Here is a 23,237-nt window from a genome sequence, read left to right as displayed (position 1 = left end):
GCTAACTCAGGATCTGAGGACATCTGCAGACTGCACAGTGAGAAACTCAAGCTCTTCTGTCAGGATGATCAACAGCTCATCTGTGTGATTTGTAGAGATGCAGAAACACACAAGACACACAACTGTGTGCCCATCAAAGAAGCAGCAGAATCCTGTAGGGTAAGCAAATATATATATATATATATATATATATATATATATATATAGTTAATAAAAACAACTGAGGGAGGTTTAGGGTTTGGTAGTTTTCATCATTTTAGAAATATTGCATATTGCACTTGACACAGCAGGCATATACTGTATGTGTTGTGTAGCTAATCCACTGTTCACTATGTATTTAACCTGTACGCCTTTAATTTGTAGGCCCAACTCGAGCTGAAGATGATGCATTTAAAAAACAAACTGGGGTCATTTGAAGCTCATAAACTCAAGTGTGATGAAATGGACGTCCACATCAAGGTAAGTCTCAGACATAATGGTTATAGAAGCAGAAAGCAACATGTGTTATTTAAAACAATGTGTTTCTCCTCCTCAGCACCAGGCTCAGCAGACTGAGAAGACCATCATAGAGGATTTTCAGAAGCTTTACCAGTTCCTGGGAGCAGAGGAGGCTACTAGGATTGATGCAGTGAGGAAAGAGGCGACAATCAAGAGTGAAGCAATGAACATCAGGATTGTTAATTTGACGGTAGAGATCTCCTCGCTCAAAGACAAAATCAAAACCCTAGAGGGGGAGATGAAGGATGAGGACGTCTTCTTAATGCTGGTACTGGTGACCTCTGTTAATTCATATTCTGATCTTAATATTGAATATTTAAAAACAATTATAGGTATTGATTTGTTATCTTGTTTTGTCTTTCTGACAGAATGTCAAATCCACTATGGAGCGGTAAGTTGTTGTCCTGAACACTATCTATCAGAGCACAGCTGAACAATAGACAACATTTGAAAGTGTCAACTTCAACATAGTATTTCAACATTGAAGCAGGGCTGATGTTAGTTGAGTGCATCTGTTACGGTCGCCGAGGTGACCGTTCGGTATTGTTAGTATTGTATTGTTGTATGTTGCTGTGCGGCGCTGTTCCCTGTGTTCTTTTTCTCTTGGTGCGTCCAGCTGTCCCGTCGCTCCAAGACGACGTCACGTCTTGGGGATTCCCTTCGGGGCCACGCCTCCGGAACGCTCTCAGGGGGATGCCCTTTGTTTCCCGCCGTTTGTGGTCCTGCCTCTGCCATATCACAAGTGATCAGCCAATCACCAGCCGGCTGGGCCGAGGGGGAAATAATTAAAGGCCAGCTGTGACCAGACCAAGGCGGGCAGTGATTTCATTTGATCTGTTCCCCGTGCCTCTCGACTGTGTGTGTGGAAACTGTTAACTAGAACCTGTGTATAAGTCCCACTGGAGTCAGTGGACTTTAGATTGTAATATTAGCTGTTAACTAGTTTGAGGTACTCGTGTTTAGTTATATTTTGTTGTGAGTAGAACAGTTGTTTGAGTTGTCTGCTGGTTAGGCTCGTTCAGGGCTAGGGTGTGTGCCTTTTTGTTTCCTCCGTTTCGGCCACCCCTAAACCCTCGTTTTCAGTAGTACTAATTCCATCCATTGTATGTGTTATATTGCTTTAATTTCAATCACTAATTAATAAACAAGTGATTGCCTGATAACATCGGCTCAAATGTTACTTCCTTTACCCCTACCCCAACTCCGGGTTGTAACATAAATGGGGGCTCGTCCGGGATATTAATTATTCCCGAGAATTTCTTGTTTAAATTAATTAATTGATTGTTTGCACCGGGGGGTGCTATGGCGTTCAATTTAGAGCGTTTTCTTCAAACCCCCACCCGTGATCAACTTGCGCTGTGTAGAAAGGACGACCTGTTAAGCATAGCCAGCCACTTCGGTTTCTCGGCATCGAGGCAGCTAATTAAGAAAGAACTAAAGCAGTTAGTGGTGAATAAACTTGTTGAGCTGAGGGTGATTGAGATGTTGGCGCCCGCAGAGTCCAGTATGCAGGAGGAAGTCGCTCTGGCTGAGGGTGGAACTCCCAGTACTGTGGCTGAGCGAGAGCCGAAACCAGCCCCGGGTATTGCCTTCGAGGCGGAGGGCCGGGTTAAGACGCCGGTTACTCTCCCTCGATACGATCCCCTATCGCCTGGTTCTGCAGGATCTCGAGACGAGGCACGTTTAAAAGTACGCCTTGCTCGTCTCCACCTCGAGGCTCAGACTCATACGCAGGAACGTCAGGCAGAGCTTGACTTCCGCCTGCAAGTTAAAAAACTGGAGATAGAGGCAGATAAAGACGTAAGGTTACGTCAGATGGAGATTGATTTACAGAGGGAAACTCTTACGGCAGAGGCAGCTTCTGCGTCAGCTGGCTCACCCTCAATGCTCGCTAGTTATTCACCAAGAGCTTTTGACATTAGTAAAAACATCACTTTAGTCCCACAGTTCCGAGAAACCGAAGTGGACTGTTACTTTAGCGCCTTTGAGCGCATTGCTCTGGCTCTTAAATGGCCTGCTGAGATGTGGTCCCTACTACTACAATGTAGGTTATCTGGTAAACCCCAAGAGGTAGTAGCAGCGCTCCCTCTTGAGGCTAGTAAAGATTATGACACTGTGAAAGCCGCCATTCTGCGCGCCTATGAATTGGTGCCAGAGGCTTATAGGCAAAAATTTAGAGCCCAGAAAAAGTCCGCCACCCAAACTTATGTGGAGTTTGCGAGGGATAAGGGAAGTCTCTTTGACAAATGGTGTTCCGCTAATAAATGTAATGATTTTTCTGCCCTTCGTGAGTTAATGTTGTTGGAAGAGTTTAAAAATTGTTTGCCTGAGCGCATGGTTGTGCATTTGAATGAGCAGAAGGTAAACACTCTGTCTGCGGCAGCTGTTATGGCGGATGAGTATATGCTTACACACAAGGTTACGTTCACTTCGTCCTCTTTTTCTGACAGGCCTCGTTTCGTTCCCGCTGCCTCTGTTGATAGAGGTCCTAGCAGAGCTCCTCTCGTGCGCAGAGAGGAGAGGGAGTGTTACTACTGCCACAAGGCCGGACACGTCATTGCAAATTGTTTGTTATTGAAACGTAAGGAGGAGCAGCAGCCGTCTCCGGCTGTGCGCCAGCCTAAAGGCATCGGCTTAATTAAATCAGGGCGTATTGGAAATCCCACAGACCCGTGTGATGATGATAGTCCTGATCCCTGCTTCAGGCCGTTTATTATGGAGGGCTTAGTGTCGCTAACCGGCGCGCCAGGTGATCAGCGTCCCATACAGATTTTGCGCGACACCGGGGGTTCCCAGTCTGTTATAATTGCAAAATCGTTACCATTTTCAGAGCAATCGGCGTGTGGCTACAGTACGATGCTCAGTGGAATCGAAATGGGTTGTGTTCCGCGGCCAGTGCACCGGGTGCATGTGCAGTCCAAATTAATAAGCGGTTTCTTCCCGGTAGCGGTCTGCCCGGCGTTGCCAATCCGTGGCATCGTAATGTTAATGGGGAATGACATTGCCGGGGGTAAGGTGACGCCTACGCTTGAGGTGTTAGACAGGGCCCCGATACTCTCTGTCAGCCCAAGACTCGCCGCTAACAGTGATGAGTCGGAGCTGCTGGCTTTGTTCCCGTCGTGCGTAATTACGCGCGCTCAAAAGCAGAAGCGTGCTGCAGAGAGTGACAGGAGTAATGATGTTGATCTAACGGACAGTGTGCTGTTGAAAGTCCTTGCAGGTGAGACCGAACTAGACGCCACTGTGACGTCCCATTCTCCTCCTAAGGAGGTAAAAGAACAGGTAAATATTAGCAACGCATCTCCTGAGCTCCGGCTGCCTGTAACTCGGGAGCGGCTCCTCGCTGCTCAAAGGGCAGACAAAAGCCTGAGGAAATGTTTGTCTGCCACGGTAAGTGATGCATCCAGTAACCCTGATGCCCAGTATTATGTGGACGATGACATTCTCATGCGTAAATGGTCTCCCACGATAACTGCTGGAGTGGAGTGGAATGTCATCCACCAAATTGTTGTTCCTGTTAGTTATCGTGAGCATGTTTTAACTCTAGCACACGAAAGCCCGTGGGCTGGGCATTTGGGAGTTAACAAGACGTACAACCTCATTCTGAAACACTTCTTCTGGCCAGGGTTAAAATCTGAGGTCGTTAACCATTGTCGCACTTGTCATGTTTGTCAATTAGCAGGTAAGCCAAACCAGACCATCCCGCCGGCACCGCTGCGCCCGATACCTGCTATCGGTGAACCATTTGAGAGAGCCATAGTAGACTGTGTTGGGCCACTACCGAAGTCGAAGTCAGGTAATCAGTATCTACTTACCATTATGTGCGCCTCCACTCGGTTCCCTGAAGCAGTGCCGCTGCGCCAAATAACATCCAGTTCCATAGTTAAAGCGCTGACCAAGTTTTTCACTACCTTTGGTCTACCAAAAGTAGTACAGACTGATCAAGGCACCAATTTTAAATCCAAGCTCTTCGGACAGGTTCTTCAGTCCTTAGGGGTAAAACATGTGATCTCCAGTGCCTACCACCCAGAGTCACAGGGCGCGCTGGAGCGTTGGCATCAGACCTTGAAATCCATGCTGCGTAAATACTGTCTGGAGTCAGACAAAAGCTGGGATGAGGGTATTCCGTTTGCGTTGTTTGCCGCCCGTGAATCCGTGCAGGAATCTCTAGGATTCAGCCCAGGGGAGCTTGTTTTTGGGCACGCCGTTCGCGGCCCTTTAAAGGTGCTGAAAGATAGATTCCTCGTGGCTGAGTTGTCCGAGGAGAGTAATGTGCTTGACTACGTAAGTAGATTCCGTGACCGTTTGCATCACGCTCGTAGTTTGGCGAGAGACGCACTCGCCAGCTCCCAGGTGGAGATGAAAAAACAGTTCGACCGATCCGCTGTTGCCAGACACTTTGAAGTGGGTGACCAAGTGTTGGCTCTGTTACCCATTCCGGGCTCTTCCCTCTCTGTGCGTTTTTCCGGACCGTATAGTATCCAAAAGAAACTTAGTGAGACAGACTACGTGATAAATACTCCTGACCGAAAGAGCAAAACTCGTGTTTGCCATGTGAACATGTTAAAAATGTATCACTCTCGTGACGTGAAAACTCGCTCCCCAAGACATGACCCCTCTCCAGTAAGTGGTTGCTCCGCGCTCATTGTAGCCGAAAAAAGTCCTGGTGACGAGGATGGCTTGGCTGTACGCCCCTCCTCACAGCACAGTGCGCGGTTACCAAATTCAGAGATGCTGAAAGAGTTACCACATCTGCTTAATCATCTGAACGCAGAACAGCAGCAGGACATTGTTAACTTAGTAGCTGAGTATCCGTGTCTTTTTGGTGATGTTCCCACTCGTACGACGGTACTAGAACATGACATAGATGTAAAAGATGCCCGATCAATTAAGCAGCACTCTTATCGTGTTAACCAGATTAAAAGAGAGCTGATGAAAAAAGAGGTAAGATATCTGTTGGAAAATGGCCTGGCCAAGCCCAGCACTAGTTCGTGGAGCTCCCCCTGTTTGCTGGAGGCTAAATCAGATGGTTCACCCAGGTTCATTACTGATTTTCGTAAAGTAAACGCTGTCACCGTACCCGACTCATATCCGTTGTCGCGGATGTATAACCACAACCAGCGGCTCATGCGCTGGGCCCTGCTGGTACAGGAACGCAACCTTGTGATTAAACATAAAAAGGGTTCAGAAAATATTGTGGCCGACGCCTTGTCCAGAGGGTAAGGAGTATTGGTTGGATGTGAGGTTGTGACAACTCCGGTGGGTTTGTATTTATGTGGGGGGGTGTTACGGTCGCCGAGGTGACCGTTCGGTATTGTTAGTATTGTATTGTTGTATGTTGCTGTGCGGCGCTGTTCCCTGTGTTCTTTTTCTCTTGGTGCGTCCAGCTGTCCCGTCGCTCCAAGACGACGTCACGTCTTGGGGATTCCCTTCGGGGCCACGCCTCCGGAACGCTCTCAGGGAGATGCCCTTTGTTTCCCGCCGTTTGTGGTCCTGCCTCTGCCATATCACAAGTGATCAGCCAATCACCAGCCGGCTGGGCCGAGGGGGAAATAATTAAAGGCCAGCTGTGACCAGACCAAGGCGGGCAGTGATTTCATTTGATCTGTTCCCCGTGCCTCTCGACTGTGTGTGTGGAAACTGTTAACTAGAACCTGTGTATAAGTCCCACTGGAGTCAGTGGACTTTAGATTGTAATATTAGCTGTTAACTAGTTTGAGGTACTCGTGTTTAGTTATATTTTGTTGTGAGTAGAACAGTTGTTTGAGTTGTCTGCTGGTTAGGCTCGTTCAGGGCTAGGGTGTGTGCCTTTTTGTTTCCTCCGTTTCGGCCACCCCTAAACCCTCGTTTTCAGTAGTACTAATTCCATCCATTGTATGTGTTATATTGCTTTAATTTCAATCACTAATTAATAAACAAGTGATTGCCTGATAACATCGGCTCAAATGTTACTTCCTTTACCCCTACCCCAACTCCGGGTTGTAACATAAATGGGGGCTCGTCCGGGATATTAATTATTCCCGAGAATTTCTTGTTTAAATTAATTAATTGATTGTTTGCACCGGGGGGTGCTATGGCGTTCAATTTAGAGCGTTTTCTTCAAACCCCCACCCGTGATCAACTTGCGCTGTGTAGAAAGGACGACCTGTTAAGCATAGCCAGCCCCTTCGGTTTCTCGGCATCGAGGCAGCTAATTAAGAAAGAACTAAAGCAGTTAGTGGTGAATAAACTTGTTGAGCTGAGGGTGATTGAGATGTTGGCGCCCGCAGAGTCCAGTATGCAGGAGGAAGTCGCTCTGGCTGAGGGTGGAACTCCCAGTACTGTGGCTGAGCGAGAGCCGAAACCAGCCCCGGGTATTGCCTTCGAGGCGGAGGGCCGGGTTAAGACGCCGGTTACTCTCCCTCGATACGATCCCCTATCGCCTGGTTCTGCAGGATCTCGAGACGAGGCACGTTTAAAAGTACGCCTTGCTCGTCTCCACCTCGAGGCTCAGACTCATGCGCAGGAACGTCAGGCAGAGCTTGACTTCCGCCTGCAAGTTAAAAAACTGGAGATAGAGGCAGATAAAGACATCGAGCGTAGCGTTAGTTCAGGCAGGCCATGAAGTCAAGCGCTGCTCATGTGACAGCTGTCGGCTGATGGCGGCCGATCTTAGGCCGGCCAATCAGCTGACGCATCATCTGACAGATCAGCTGATTCCCCTCTAGGCCCTCATTGGCAAATTTCATACAGGGCGCCTTATTTAAGCTCCTTCAACCTGGCCACCTGTGCTGCTTCTTCTACAAAGCCGCTCGCAACCAACATGAGAACAACCAGATTTTCCACGTACAAGCTTCAACTTACCCTGCTGCTCGTCATGTCGATTTCCGTCCATGATGACTGAGCTATGGAGTCACAACAACAGTATCCGAGGCAGAGGAAGCCATCGGCAAAGAGAGCCCGTTCCCTATCCGCCGGAGCTCGCATCCGATAAGTAGACATTCAAGTTCTGCTCACAGCATTTCCTAATGGCCAGTGTCCAGGCTCCTACAAGTCCTGGTTGAAAACCACATCACGGCTCCAGTCGGGTCTTCTAATGAAGAGCTTTTGTAATGTTTTGGAAAGCGTCCATGGCGAAACTCCACCAGCAGATCTTCTCAAAACCTGCGCTCCCAGGAAAGCCGCCGAGAAAAGGAAAGAAAGTGCCCGAAACTCCGCTGCAGTCCCAGCTACGGCCGCTGAGCCGCCTTCCAAAGAGCACGAGATCCAGCGGTCCAAGCCCCGGTCCGAGGCCCGGTTCGAGGCCCGGTCCAAGCCCAGCAGTCCGAGCTCCAGCGGCCCGAGCTACAGCCCCTGGAGCAGGAGGACAACCCTGTCATGACAGCTCTATCCAGCATCCAGTCGTCACTCGCCAGTATGACTCCAGATCCAAGCTTAGAGTCCATGTCGGCATCTCCAGCAAGCCGGCTTCTTTCAAAACACGGAAGGGCCGTCACCTCGACGCGCGCCGCAGATCGATTACGTCACTCCATCGAGCTTTGATGACGTCACAGTCCCGCGGAGATTTCTGGGAATTGCAGTCCAAATCTCCACCAGGGTCCATTATTCCACCTGCTGCTGCAATTTCGCACAATCTGAGAAGATAAATCCTTGCAGCCATCCTTCATAAAGGGTGCAAGACTGATGGAGATAGGAAGGAACATCTGTTTAATCTGAGTCTAATCCCGTCTTCAATGATCCACTATCTGAGATGCCGACCTCAAGCCAGCCAATGAGTCATTCTTTGTCACAGATGAGGGGAAGCCCATGTCCCAAGCTTGGTTTGCCTCACACCTTCGCCTCCTCTGCCAATCATGCGGACTGCCACCAGATTAACAACTCTTGTCTCCACACTCGAGGCTTGGGGCCGATGGTCATCAACCGCTTATGAGCGTTACCTCCGGCCGGAGGCTCAAGACATCCTCGAAACTCAAAAGCTATGAGTGCTCAGTAACTTACTGGCTATATATAGTAAATGTTACGGCATATCTGATTGACTCTCTCATTTGACTTTCTAGCCATATGCCTCAGCCTGCAACCTGTGAAGAATCAAAGGCTTCACTGTATATGTTTTAGTCTAATTAGCTTTTCATTAAGTTTATGAAATGTGTTTAAAAAGTCTTTCATCCCAAATGCCATCAATATTCTTAACTCAACACAGTGACTGAGCAGATCTGAGCCACAGACACTGACATGAACTGTTTTTAATGTGTAACATAACCTGTCTCTGTTTTTTACTAACTGCTGTCTGGTTTTTAATGTTTGTTGTTTTCTGTGTTTAAAAGAGAAAAAAGAAGAAATGCTGCTGCTCCACATTGCTGATGCTGCTCCACGCTGCTGCTGCTCCACACTACTGCAGCTCCACGATACTGCTGCTGCTCCACACTACTGCAGCTCCACGATACTGCTGCTGCTCCACACTACTGCAGCTTCACACTACTGCTGCTGCTCCACGCTGCTGCAGCTCCACACTACTGCTGCTGCTCCACATTGACTACTGCTGCTCCACGCTGCTGCTGCTTCACGCTGCTGCTGCTCCACATTGCTGCTGCTGCTCCACGCTGCTGTTGCTCCACATTGCTGCGGCTGCTGCTAATGCTGCTCCATGCTGCTGCTCCAAGCTGCTGCTCCACACTGTTGCTGCTGCTGCTTCATGTTGCTTCTGCTGCTGCAGCTCAATGCTGCTGCTCCACGCTGCTGCTGCTGTTTCATGTTGCTGCTGCTGCTTCATGTTGCTTCTGCTGCTGCTGCGGCTCCATGATGCTGCCGCAGCTCCATGCTGCTGCTCCACGCTGCTGCTGCTTCATGTTGCTGCTGCTTATGCTGCAGCTCCATGCTGCTGCTTCATGTTGCTGCTGTTTCTGCAGCTCCTGCTCCACGCTGACAGAGGAAACTCAAGAAGAAGAAGGATGCAGGAAGCTGGAAGATGTTGGGAGCTGCATCAGACTCGGGTTCAGTTTCCATGACGGAGGGAATTCTTCAGCTCTGCTGACTCGTATGTTCAGAGAGGAACACATCGGTCTGTAGATGATCACGTTTTCCATGTTACAGCCTTAAATTAACCCTGCAGATCTGTCAGTACTACCAGTTCTGCAAAGAACATTTACTCAAGTACTATACTTAAGTTCAGTTTTGAGGTACTTCCATGTAGGCGCTGGGAAGGCCAGGGAGGTTTCTTGGAGTGGTCATTTTTTGGGGCTCCCTGCGCTCCCTGCTTTTAGCTTTCCATGTATGCACATGGAAGGGCAAGGAGGTTGCTCTCCTTACCTCATGTTTTCCACGTACGCGCGTGGAAGGTTGCAACCTGTGTAGATGCAGGCGAACTGAAGCTTCATGAAGCATCAAAGCTTTCCAGCATATTGGTTCGGAAAGGGTTAATATCTGGATGTATCATGTCCACGAAACCACCTGGTGGTCAAAGATTATAAAACAGGCAGATATGATCTTAACCATGTGATATACTGTATTTTGCGCCAGTAAAGGCTGTTCAGAATGATTATATATTACAAGGTAATCCATTTATATCCATATAATATAATGTCCATTTTCTAGTAAGTATATTTTGAGTTATAACATACATGTATATTAAACTGTAATTGTTTTATGCATCTTATGTGTGTAAACCAAATCTTGGTCAATAATTGTATTGTAGTATAATATAATAATGGCAGGAGGGGTAATTTAGTGTTCTGTCACTTCTGGAAAGTGGCATCGGTTTAACCAGTGTACGAGTTTTCACTGGGTGCTCAGCTAGCTCCTCCTGTGGCTCTTCCATGCAAGCGCATGGAAGGCCAGGGAGGTTTGACTGGTGTGGTCATTTTGGGGGTTTTGCTGCTGCGCTCCTGCCTTTAGCTTTCCATGTGTGCACATGGAAGGGCAAGGAGGAGTGCTCTCCTTGCCTCATGCTACCACATAGGCTCGTGGATCCACGTATGCGCGTGGATGGGCGTAACCTGTGTAGATGCGGATGGCATCACTGTATGTCGTTTGAATCTGCACGGGTTTCACAGGGTGCTCAGCTAGCTCCTCCTGTGGCTCTTCCATGTAAGCGCATGGAAGGCCAAGGAGGTTCACTGGTGTGGTCATTGGGGGTTATTTACTGCTGCGCTCCCTGCTTTTAGCTTTCCATGTGTGCACATGGAAGGGCAAGGAGGAGTGCTCTCCTTGCTTCATGCTACCACGGAGGCTCGTGGATCCACGTATGCGCGTGGATGGGCGCTACCTGTGTAGATGCGGATGGCATCACTGTATGTCGTTTGAATCTATACGGGTTTCACTGGGTGCGCAGCTGGCTCCTCCTGTGGCTCTTCCATGTAAGCGCATGGAAGGCCAGGGAGGATTGCCTGGTATGGTTGTTTTGGGGGTCTTTGCTGCTGCTCTCCCTGCCTTTGGCTTTCCATGTGTGCGCATGGAAGGGCAAGGAGGAGTGCTCTCCTTGTCTCACGCTACCACATGGGCTCGTGGATCCACGTATGCGCGTGGATGGGCAGGGAGATCCCAGAGCAGAGCCGTACCGCCAAAATATAAATGTATATATTACTGCATGAAAATAAAGTTCTTTGACTAAAGTGGTCCTGACTGAAGTAAGGTTACGTCAGATGGAGATTGATTTACAGAGGGAAACTCTTACGGCAGAGGCAGCTTCTGCGTCAGCTGGCTCACCCTCAATGCTCGCTAGTTATTCACCAAGAGCTTTTGACATTAGTAAAAACATCACTTTAGTCCCACAGTTCCGAGAAACCGAAGTGGACTGTTACTTTAGCGCCTTTGAGCGCATTGCTCTGGCTCTTAAATGGCCTGCTGAGATGTGGTCCCTACTACTACAATGTAGGTTATCTGGTAAAGCCCAAGAGGTAGTAGCAGCGCTCCCTCTTGAGGCTAGTAAAGATTATGACACTGTGAAAGCCGCCATTCTGCGCGCCTATGAATTGGTGCCAGAGGCTTATAGGCAAAAATTTAGAGCCCAGAAAAAGTCCGCCACCCAAACTTATGTGGAGTTTGCGAGGGATAAGGGAAGTCTCTTTGACAAATGGTGTTCCGCTAATAAATGTAATGATTTTTCTGCCCTTCGTGAGTTAATGTTGTTGGAAGAGTTTAAAAATTGTTTGCCTGAGCGCATGGTTGTGCATTTGAATGAGCAGAAGGTAAACACTCTGTCTGCGGCAGCTGTTATGGCGGATGAGTATATGCTTACACACAAGGTTACGTTCACTTCGTCCTCTTTTTCTGACAGGCCTCGTTTCGTTCCCGCTGCCTCTGTTGATAGAGGTCCTAGCAGAGCTCCTCTCGTGCGCAGAGAGGAGAGGGAGTGTTACTACTGCCACAAGGCCGGACACGTCATTGCAAATTGTTTGTTATTGAAACGTAAGGAGGAGCAGCAGCCGTCTCCGGCTGTGCGCCAGCCTAAAGGCATCGGCTTAATTAAATCAGGGCGTATTGGAAATCCCACAGACCCGTGTGATGATGATAGTCCTGATCCCTGCTTCAGGCCGTTTATTATGGAGGGCTTAGTGTCGCTAACCGGCGCGCCAGGTGATCAGCGTCCCATACAGATTTTGCGCGACACCGGGGGTTCCCAGTCTGTTATAATTGCAAAATCGTTACCATTTTCAGAGCAATCGGCGTGTGGCTACAGTACGATGCTCAGTGGAATCGAAATGGGTTGTGTTCCGCGGCCAGTGCACCGGGTGCATGTGCAGTCCAAATTAATAAGCGGTTTCTTCCCGGTAGCGGTCTGCCCGGCGTTGCCAATCCGTGGCATCGTAATGTTAATGGGGAATGACATTGCCGGGGGTAAGGTGACGCCTACGCTTGAGGTGTTAGACAGGGCCCCGATACTCTCTGTCAGCCCAAGACTCGCCGCTAACAGTGATGAGTCGGAGCTGCTGGCTTTGTTCCCGTCGTGCGTAATTACGCGCGCTCAAAAGCAGAAGCGTGCTGCAGAGAGTGACAGGAGTAATGATGTTGATCTAACGGACAGTGTGCTGTTGAAAGTCCTTGCAGGTGAGACCGAACTAGACGCCATTGTGACGTCCCATTCTCCTCCTAAGGAGGTAAAAGAACAGGTAAATATTAGCACCGCATCTCCTGAGCTCCGGCTGCCTGTAACTCGGGAGCGGCTCCTCGCTGCTCAAAGGGCAGACAAAAGCCTGAGGAAATGTTTGTCTGCCACGGTAAGTGATGCATCCAGTAACCCTGATGCCCAGTATTATGTGGACGATGACATTCTCATGCGTAAATGGTCTCCCACGATAACTGCTGGAGTGGAGTGGAATGTCATCCACCAAATTGTTGTTCCTGTTAGTTATCGTGAGCATGTTTTAACTCTAGCACACGAAAGCCCGTGGGCTGGGCATTTGGGAGTTAACAAGATGTACAACCTCATTCTGAAACACTTCTGCGAGACCAGACCATCCCGCCAGCGGTGCCGGCGGGATGGTCTGGTTTGGCTTACCTGCTAATTGACAAACATGACAAGTGCGACAATGGTTAACGACCTCAGATTTTAACCCTGGCCAGAAGAAGTGTTTCAGAATGAGGTTGTACGTCTTGTTAACTACCAGGATGTACAGACGTGCAATAGATGTTGTGTGTGTACAGAGTAACGATATAATGAAAATATAACATGGACAATCCATATGTCAAAAATGGATGCATATATTGTGAACATAACATCATGTACGCCCTGCAATATTCTCTGCCTCTTCTCCCTTTGTGTAAATAGTATGTTTTCCCCTTGAGAGGGTCATATGTTGTGCAGATTGATTGGCTACAAGTGAAATGTGTTGGCCTCTCCTGAATAAAAATAACTTGAGTGTTTGACTCCTGTGTTGTTGTCTGGGTCAATTCTCAATCTAGTGCCTTTTTGGTTTGAAAACATTTTCTTTATGGTGCAGCTGATGCGAGATCTTCAAACTTCAATGTTTCCACGTGAATACAACAACATAAACATAAACAGACACTTACTTGTGTTGTAAATCAGATGGTCTGAAGTACACGGACAGTGTGGTCACAAGTTAATCTGGCTGCCTTCTGCGTCTCAGAGTGACTACTTAGCGTGTGATATTTGAGATAAATATGACATTCACCTGTGACCACACCAGTGCTGGTGGCGCATTGGAGGAAACCTCCGTCTGTCACAAAAGTTGTGATTTTGGTATGAGTTCAAATCCCGTAAAACCTGACATTTTTATTCATTTTTTTTTCTTAAAGGGATGAGGTTCTTCTACGTGACACATGTTTACTACAACAAGCTCCAAAGACGAATATGTGTATTTAGAAACTTTTATTAGCTTACAGGAAGAGCGACGCTGCTCTTCCTGATTTCAACATATTCATCATAACAAGCAACGTTTCAAACGCGAGCAGAATATAGCGGACACGTTTCCACAAACAAGACTCCAAAGCTCCAAAGACCAATCCGGTATGTTTAAACATTGTAATGAAACACTAAACAAAGAGGCATTCACGAGGACAGCTACGTATTCTCTTCCTGCTTTCAACAGCTGCCGTAACTACGACAACCACAGACTCATTCGGCTGAAAGTCGCCGGGACAACCGTGGTGTTGTTTTTGAAAACAAAAATAAGCAAGACAATCCAGTAAATAGGACGCTTAAATTTAACAAGGTATTCACGAGTGTTTGCTGAAAGCTTTTGGAGCTAAAAGCACTGAACCTGAGCTCTGGCTGAGCAAAATACGAGTGAATCTGTGAAAGTGAAAGTAAGTTTGCAGTTTTTACAGACGCAGGAGAAATCAACAGAATGGCTGCTAAAGCATCACCAACAGAAGTGGATTGCACCTGCCCCGTGTGCTGTGAGATATTTAAGGATCCTGTTGTGCTGTTGTGCGGTCACAGCTTCTGTAAGCACTGTCTTAAGGAGTGGTGGAGACAGAGTGGACTCCAGACATGCCCAGTCTGTAAGGAAATATTTCCAATGGCGCAGCCTCCACGTAATCTGGCACTGAGAAACCTGTCTGACGACTTGAGACGAGAGAAGATCAAGAGAGCTGACTCAGGATCTAAGGACATCTGCAGACTGCACAGTGAGAAACTCAAGCTCTTCTGTCAGGATGATCAACAGCTCATCTGTGTGATTTGTAGAGATGCACAAAAACACAAGACACACAATTGTGTGCCCATCAACGAAGCAGCAGGATCCTGTAGGGTAAGCAAATATATATAGTTAATAACAACTGAGACAGGTTTAGGGTTTGGTAGTTTTCATAATTTTAGAAATATTGCATATTGCACTTGACATAGCAGGCATATACTGTATGTGTTGTGTAACTAATCCACTGTTTACTATGTATTTAACCTGTACGCCTTTAATTTGTAGGCCCAACTCAAGCTTGAGAAGATGCATTTAAAAACCAAACTGGGGTCATTTAAAGCTCATAAACTCAGGTGTGATGAAATGGACGGCCACATCAAGGTAAGTCTCAGACATAATGGTTATAGAAGCAGAAAGCAACATGTGTTATTTAAAACAATGTGTTTCTCCTCCTCAGCTCCAGGCTCAGCAGACTGAGAAGAACATCAAAGAGGAGTTTCAGAAGCTTTACCAGTTCCTGGGAGCAGAGGAGGCTGCTAGGATTGATGCAGTGAGGAAAGAGGCGACAATCAAGAGTGAAGCAATGAACATCAGGATCGTTAATTTGACGGCTGAGATCTCCTCGCTCACAGACAAAATCACAACCTTAGAGAGGGAGATGAAAGCTGAGGACGTCTTCTTCATGCTGGTACTGTTGAACTCTGTTAATTCATATTCTGATCTTAATATTGAATATTTAAAAAAATGATAGGTATTGATTTGTTATCTTGTTTTGTCTTTATCTGACAGAATGTCAAATCCACTATGGAGCGGTAAGTTGTTGTCCTGAACACTATCTATCAGAGCACAGCTGAACAATAGACAACATTTGAAAGTGTCAACTTCAACATTGCATTTCAACATTGAAGCAGGGTTGATGGTAGCTGAGTGAATCCCATTGAAAAGTTTAGGGGAGATGAAAGCTGCTTTCTTTGTGCTTCCTGTGATTGAAGGTGGGGATGTTAGCCTGACACAAATTTGGAAAAGTGAAACACACTGTATGAATGTTTTTACATTGTGTGGGAATGGCGGACAAACATTTTATAGCTAGAGAAGAATAAATACCAGCCGTGAATAATACAGAAAATGGGTTTGATATGATACAAATTGTGAAGATTATATCTTTAAGATATGCACTAGCACCAAACAAAAATATGACCAATATGGGGTATTTCAAAAATATTTGACTGGTAATGTGTGGCTGCCTAATATTCCCTCAGATCTCAGTGCAAGCTACCAGACCCAGAGACTCCATCAGGAGCCCTGATCGATGAGGCCAAACACCTGGGGAACCTGCTGTTCACAGTCTGGATGAAGATGAAGAACTTAATCCAGTACAGTAAGCAAAGTGTTTCTGCCTCGCCATATTTTTACATTTTAATCTGCCTTGTACATGTGACTGATAAACTTTATCACCAGGCTGTTCTATGAATACACTATAACGCCTTCAGTAAAAAAATACCTTTACTTTATTAATTATCTCAATAAACCTTCTCTTTTGTCTATATTTGTTTTTCTCTGAAGCTCCTGTAACTCTGGACCCAAACACTGGTGACAGTGGATTGATTATATCCGAACACATGACCCGTTCGACAAACAGCGCCGAGAGTCAGCCGCTTCCTGATAACCCAGAAAGGCTGCGCAGCACTGACGTTCTTGGCTCTGAAGGCTTTAGTTCTGGAAAACACAGCTGGGACGTGCAGATGGGGGGTTATTGGACTGTTGGTGTGGCTGTTAAGGGTAAAACCGATATAATCATCTGGGGCATCTTCATGTGCGATTGCACTGACATGCTGCGTGAACATTCTCCAGAGAATGATTTGAAAGTTTTATCTAGAGACTCATTTCCCCAAAGGGTCAGAGTGCAGCTGGACTATGACCAAGGGATTATATCATTTTTTGACCTTGTTAGGAAAACACCTGTACACACCATCAAACACACTTTCAAAGAAACGGTCTTTCCGTATTTTAGTCATGATACAAAAATTCTTCCAGGTGAACTTTCAGTGGCGATAAGAAAACCCAGATAAACATTCTGCGTTACTGCGGAGTTCAAACAACAAGATGAGGCCTTATCCTGGGACCTTAAGCGTTTATATGACCTATAGCAAATCTTTGTTGCCACAATTTTTATTTCTGTATAATCCATTTTTCATTCTTTATTTTTACTTTTACAAATTTTAGGTTATGTTTCTCAGATTTCAGTATATTCAGGTAAATCTTGTTGTCAGTCATCACGCAGGCTTTCCTTGTTTTCTATTTGGTTTAGTCCACCTTCAAGGGACACTCCACTGATTTTGAGCTTTGAAAGATATGGGCATTTATGAGGCAGGGAGGGTCTAATGAAAGATGCTATGGGGTTGCATTATGGGAAATGTAGGATCCTGTCCTTTTGGAGGTTTACCCATGCTAGGGACTAATAGTCGGCTTATTTTAATCTAGTTTTTGTGAGACCTCCAACTTTATGGAAGTACAGTACTAAATCACAAAATCCATTGTATGTTTTAAAGGGACTCATTGGAAAAATCTGAAATTGCTTGTTGAAAGTGACACTTGTGGACATTAAGTCAACAAACCGCGTTCTGTTGCTTGCGCTTGTGCTCGCACTACGTAGACGCAAGCGACATTGGTAAAAACAGTGAGGCGACACACACAAAGCTGAACGTGATTGACAGGCATTATGTTGATTATCAGTAGCAACATTAGCCAGTAAAAAAACACAATATCACTATATACTCACTATCACATGCTTGGCAGTAATGTTAGCCCTCCATGAATCGAAAGCCCGGCCGATGTTGATCCTAGCGTTAACTTTTCCTGCTTCAGCCTCCCGACCGCTGTCAGAAGGCACAGGGGGAACACCGTAGTTTTGGTCTCCTGAGCCGGAGAAACAAGATGCGGGAAACCTCTATTGGTCTTGAGGAGCTGCAACATTTATTTCTGGACAAACTGCAACTTCCACTGTACATTTACTTGATATTATCAGAGCTAAACTAACTCTCTCCTGCTCCGCTGCTCGCTTGTTTTCTCACACACTTGCTGCCGCTCTCTCTCTCTTGCTTCACCACTCACTTCCCCTGTACACACACACACACTTCCACAACACTAGATCCCCCCCCCCCCCTACGTTGGTCCCATTCCTTTTTTGCAAGATGGGCTTCACTTGATATAACTTTGGTTTTGTTGTACTTCTTTGGAGTTTGTGTTGGTGTGATGGTCACAGCCACACAGGGTAATATCATTCCGATTCACACTCTCTCATCTCATTAGTTTACTACCACCACAGGTTCATTTAATTTGCAGCCAACTATACCTTTACAATTAACATCACTTATTTGTGTTTAACCTTATATAGTTTAGATTCACACATTAACACTGTGAGGTTACACATATTATTATTTGTTATATTAATCATTTGTTTCTTTGTTTGAGTTGGCTGTTGGGGGAGCTGACTTCCTGGTGGAGATAGGGGCTTGGCTGAGGACTCAAACCAAGTGCTGCCATGAGGACTCAAACTGGGCCAAACCAAGTGCTGCAATGTTATGGGGGGGATTTGGTTGTAATTAGTTCTGCTTGGTATTTAATTATATTTTGTGTCCATCTTGTTTACCCCTTTGTGTTCTATTTTGGTTTGGCTAAGCCCTATATATATCTGCCCTCATGGTTCATTGGGGGGGTTAGTTTTGTTCAGTTAACATCTGGTTTAATAGTGGGAATAAGTATTGTTATATTACTTTAACCTCTTTTTTGTTAGACCTAGGTATTCAATTATTGTTTAATAATGTTTTGTTATTTTTTGGCTGAATAAAAAAGCCCAAATTAGTTCAACAACTCCTGTTTCCTCGTTGCTTCACTGCTTGGTCCCTTACAGTTGGAGTCTGAGTTATGGTGGGGGCTGGTCGTTTTTTAGCATTAGAGGACTCTATTTCTAACCGAACGTCTATGTAAGCAGGAAATAAAGGCACTCGCGAGTGGGCATGATGTCACATCCGATTTTATCCAAAAGAAACAGCCCGTATTCCTCACATTTAAAGTAGTCTACAGGCTGATAAAGGAAACCAGAAAGTTTCATTTTTTAGGTTAGGTTACAACCCATTCACACATTGTCAATACAATATTTCGAAAAATGTTTATACATGAAAAACTTACATACAGTCCCTTTAAGTAGAGTGTGTGATTTACAGGTTGATAGAGGTAAGGCTGGTTATTTGAATCTGTAAAAAGTTTGTAGTTCATCATTTTGTGATATGTTGTAAATATAAGGTGAATGAAACATACTTTTGGAGTTTATGTAAAAATGTTATCAGACTATGATTAAGACAATTTTCCTGTTTGTATAATGTTTCCTTGTTTTTGGGGAGTTCTTGCTTATGTGAACTGATGGTCTAAGGATGGAGAGTGTAGGCCACAGATTTCTTTATTTTTTTTAATTATTTTTGAGTTAAATTTGGGATTTGGGCTTTATAAAAAAAAGTGACTTAACTTGTATGTGCTGCAATATCAGTCAAAATGTATATCAAGTATTTTAAGTAATTTCTTAGAGAGCTGTTTTGGTATACATGTCAACTGTTGTGTAATGAAGGCAATAGTCATATGATGCTTGCATCTAGTGTGTTATGGTCCAATTACGGATCATGCATGGAGGGTGTCCATGCTGATGACTGAAAAATGTAAACTATAATCCAGCCAAAAACAAACAAATAAACAAAAATACAGCTCTCAGCCAGTCTGAATGTCTTCATTAGAAATCTCCAGTATTCCCATAATGCCCCTGTGTGGCTGATATGTCTGCCTGCATGTACGCATAGCACAGGGATGAATCATTATGAGGCAATGCCTAACATCTCTAGTGTACTGCCATCTCTCTCTCTCTCTCTGTTCGTCGCTGACACACACACACACGAGTTTGAATCCACTGATACTGAATCTCAGTGGTATTACAGCTGGAATGTCTGCTATGTTTTTTCAACTAATGAAAGAATGAAGAAAAACAAACAGAGGGGCCAAATTAAAAGAGAAAAAAAAGGGCTGAGAGAAGAAAACACACTGAGGGAAAAGAGGAAATAGAGGGGAGAGCAGAGCGTACGAGTGTCCCTCGTTCAATTTGTATTCCTCTGCATGTTTGACATGATGATGATGAGTCCAGTTTTCTCAGAGCTAATGAAGGTTGGAGATCAGAGAATAGTTGACACAACATTTGCTCAAATGGTCATGGTCCCCGATTACCCAAGATAAATTTCAAACTTTACAAGTCCGTAATTAGAAAACGCTAGAATAGAAGTGTGTCAGCTTGAGTGATTACTCATCCGTGAATTTAATTAGGCAAAGTGTACATTTCAGGTTTGACATTCAGAATTGGTTTTATTCAAAACTGAATTCAAGATTGGCTGCTTGGCATAAAATACGTCATTTTATATGTAGGCATCTTTTTAAGGTTTATAGTTATTAAAATGAATCCTTAAACTGAATGCAAGTGAGCAATTATCTGGCAGATTTCACATTTTTCGAATCATTTTTTTTCTCTTTCTCTCTACAAATCATCATTCTTCCTGTATAAACCATTACTTTAGCTCAAAGGAATGACGGCAAACCAGCGTATCCAGCTTCTCTCTTTCTTTCTCAAACTCCCCTTTGAACGATCAATCATTCGATGGTGACCAGAGAGCACCGAGGAGCCGCTGAGTGGAATACGTCAGATGTTATTTCACCGAAAATCCCGTTTTTCTACTAATCAGATGAAATAAACACATTAATCTGAGGAATTTCAAAGCGCTGGGCATTTTGGCTTTTGGCCCAAAACGTTGCAAAGAGAATCAATCATATTTAACATCAATGATTTTAGCTACACCAAAAGGCAAAAAAACAAGCTGTATACATGGGTGCACGTTAATTTATAGGTTCTTTATGTGAGTGTGTTACTCATAAATCTGTATGAATCAGGATGGAGAGATCAAAGGTGGTGATCATAGTGACAACATGGCTCTGAACTGGAGCCAAAACAGTAAGCAGATATCAAGTTAAGAGACAAATAGAAAGAATACAAGAGACAAACAAAGGTGTACCAATGGCCCAAAGGGTTGAGACAAGACGTACAGTAACTCTGTCTGTCTGGACCAGCACCTATGTAGTTTGACCTGGCTTCTGAGGAGAAGACAGTGTGTGAAATGTGTGTGTGTTGAGGATAAATTTGCAAATACAGATGGAGGACTGGAGAGCTGTGTGTAACAGAATGGTGAAAACAAGCATAACATGTAATCAAAAATGACCGTACGAGCACACCACAATTATTGCCTAACTGAGTACAGTGTACATAATGTATAGATACAAGAACACACGCATGGAAACACACACACGTGCACTTTTATGTGGTTGTTTTTCCATCTGCTCCTTGTTTTCAAGTCCCTTTTGGTCACTTTTTTGCTGTGGTCTGGATATCTTCAAGAAACAGACTCCGAGTATATGATGTTGTCATTTCTCTCTCTCTCTCTCTCTCTCTCTCTCTCTCTCTCTCGAAGGGTTTATTGTTTTGTTTGGCATTTATGTTTCGTTTGGAGGCAATCATTGAAGAATTTGAGCAGCACGTGTCCTCGGCAATCATAATCATGAAATCCCTACTGGTCTCACACACACGCACGCACACACTAGGCCTGATTACTACTCAGTCTGGTCTGTGTAATGTTATAGATACAGATTGAATGTGTCAGTCAGGACCTCACAGGAGGATATTGGGAGCGATGGTGAAGGAAGGAAGGAAGGAAGGAAGGAAGGGAGGGAGGGAGGGAGGGAGGGAGGAAGGAAGGAAGGAAGGAAGGAAGGAAGGAAGGAAGGAAGGAAGGAAGGAAGGAAGGAAAGAAGGAAGGAAGGAAGGAAAAGGAAGTTTGCTTTTTAGTAATGAATGAAATACAAGGTGAGTAAAATGCTGGATTTCAAAGACAGATTTGACATTTCAGATCCTATTATTGTGTTCTACAAAATATCTGTACATTAAGTGTTTTGCTAAAGCTCCATCTTCCTCTTTCTTTACACACCAACACACACACACTTGCACTGGCCAGCCTCGATGGTCAAGTGCTGTGATAAAGTGCTGTCTAGTGTTCTCTCACTCTCTAAGCCCCCTGAGAGTAGATCGATACTCACTCAGCATCAAGTTACCGCTAATGTCTTCATGTTTTTAACCAGGCAGTGTGTGTGTGTGTGTGTGTGTGTTGTTAGTGAGCCAGTGTGCGTGTGTGCATCTGTCCCTGGTGTGACCCAAGTTATAATTATCATTAAATGTCAATGAAGGCGATGAGAAGAGCAGTCCCAAAGCCCTGACTCACAGCGCCTCCTAAGGACCTTTATGAGAAACTGCAGCCTCAGTAAAGGATGCATTCACTTCACAAGAAGATGAATTCTGTGGTGTGGCAGAGTTATGACCTTATGTGTGTGCGTGAATCACTACCTTCTGACGTTAATGAGAAGAAGGCCCTCATCCATTATCAGCCTCCACTCAGCTACTATTTCACGTCTACAGTTATGTTGCTGAGTCATACAGGATAGTTAACACATCAATAATACATGTCTGTCTTGCTGAATCAACAGGTATACATTAACTTGAATGGATACTCTCGATAGCGATCAGTGTGGTTAGCGGTTTGCGGGATTTAAAAATGTGTGTATGAGTCACATTCGTTGCCAATGCTGACTTAAAGGAACATTCTGCTTTATTACAATTTGGCTCTTATTTTTGGCCATCATTTTTTGTCCGTTATATGACAACATTGTACTCACCAAAGTAATTGCAAAGATCTGGGATCACGGTAATGAAGTTTGAAGGGGGCGAGAAACACGAGCAGCCTGACAGCAGGTTTTAAAGCTGGAGTAGGCAGATTGGAGCAGATTTAAAAAAAATATATTTTTATGAAACGGTCACCATATCCTGACAGTAGTGCATGGGACAGGTAATATGAAAAAAATCATGTGCCTCTGTGTCCTCCTAATGGTATCTGCAAGATTTCACAGACCGGAGGAAAACAACCAATAGGAGCTGAGCTGGAGCCTTGCCGTCTCTGAGCAGCTGTCAATCACTCACGAACTTCGATCAAACGATCAAACTAGGCAGCGCTGATCCAATATGAATCAATATTCTGTTACTCTAATGCCTATTTCTCACCTCAAATGTTTTCACAAACGTCTTGTAGTGTAGTGTTTAGCTGTAAAATGAGAAAGTTTGTGACCTGGCAGCCATGTTGAGATCAGTTGAGGAAATACCAAGCACCGCCCACCAGCCGGAGCAAACTTTCTCATTGTTCACGAGTGATTTACAGCTGCCTCCATTGAATGAACAGCCAATAGGAACGCTATCTCTCTCTGAAATGACCTGTGATTGGCCAAAGTCTCCCGTCACGGGCTAGATTATTTAAAGCCTGAAAACAGAGCCAAGAGGAGATGCAGAAGTCTAGTTATTTCTCAGAACACTTGAATTACAATATGCTGAAAGGTTATTATGGAATTTTAGCTCAATAATGCCAAACATATAATGCCTACTGTCGCTTTAAACACACCAATGGTTTAGCCAGATTATCCAAACCACTTTGGTGGTAAAAAGACAAAAATGAGCACAGTCAAACTGTGGGTAATAATCCTTCC

General features: G+C 45.1%; 1 protein-coding gene across 1 annotated transcript; it reads left to right on the top strand.

Moving 5' to 3' along the window:
- Window positions 1-14,223: 14,223 nt before the first annotated feature.
- LOC141756230 (zinc-binding protein A33-like) lies at window positions 14,224-17,800 on the top strand. The gene is made up of 6 exons (XM_074615803.1): window positions 14,224-14,684; window positions 14,856-14,951; window positions 15,028-15,258; window positions 15,360-15,382; window positions 15,830-15,948; window positions 16,134-17,800. The coding sequence occupies exons 1-6, from the start codon at window positions 14,280-14,282 to the stop codon at window positions 16,637-16,639; spliced, it is 1,380 nt and encodes a 459-aa protein (XP_074471904.1). The 5' UTR covers window positions 14,224-14,279; the 3' UTR covers window positions 16,640-17,800.
- The last annotated feature ends 5,437 nt before the right edge of the window (window positions 17,801-23,237 follow it).

Source organism: Sebastes fasciatus, chromosome 18 (assembly GCF_043250625.1).
Source record: "Sebastes fasciatus isolate fSebFas1 chromosome 18, fSebFas1.pri, whole genome shotgun sequence".
NCBI lineage: Eukaryota > Metazoa > Chordata > Actinopteri > Perciformes > Sebastidae > Sebastes > Sebastes fasciatus.
The sequence above is the reverse complement of the archived record's forward strand: the minus strand, read 5'-3'. Positions and strand labels throughout refer to the sequence as shown.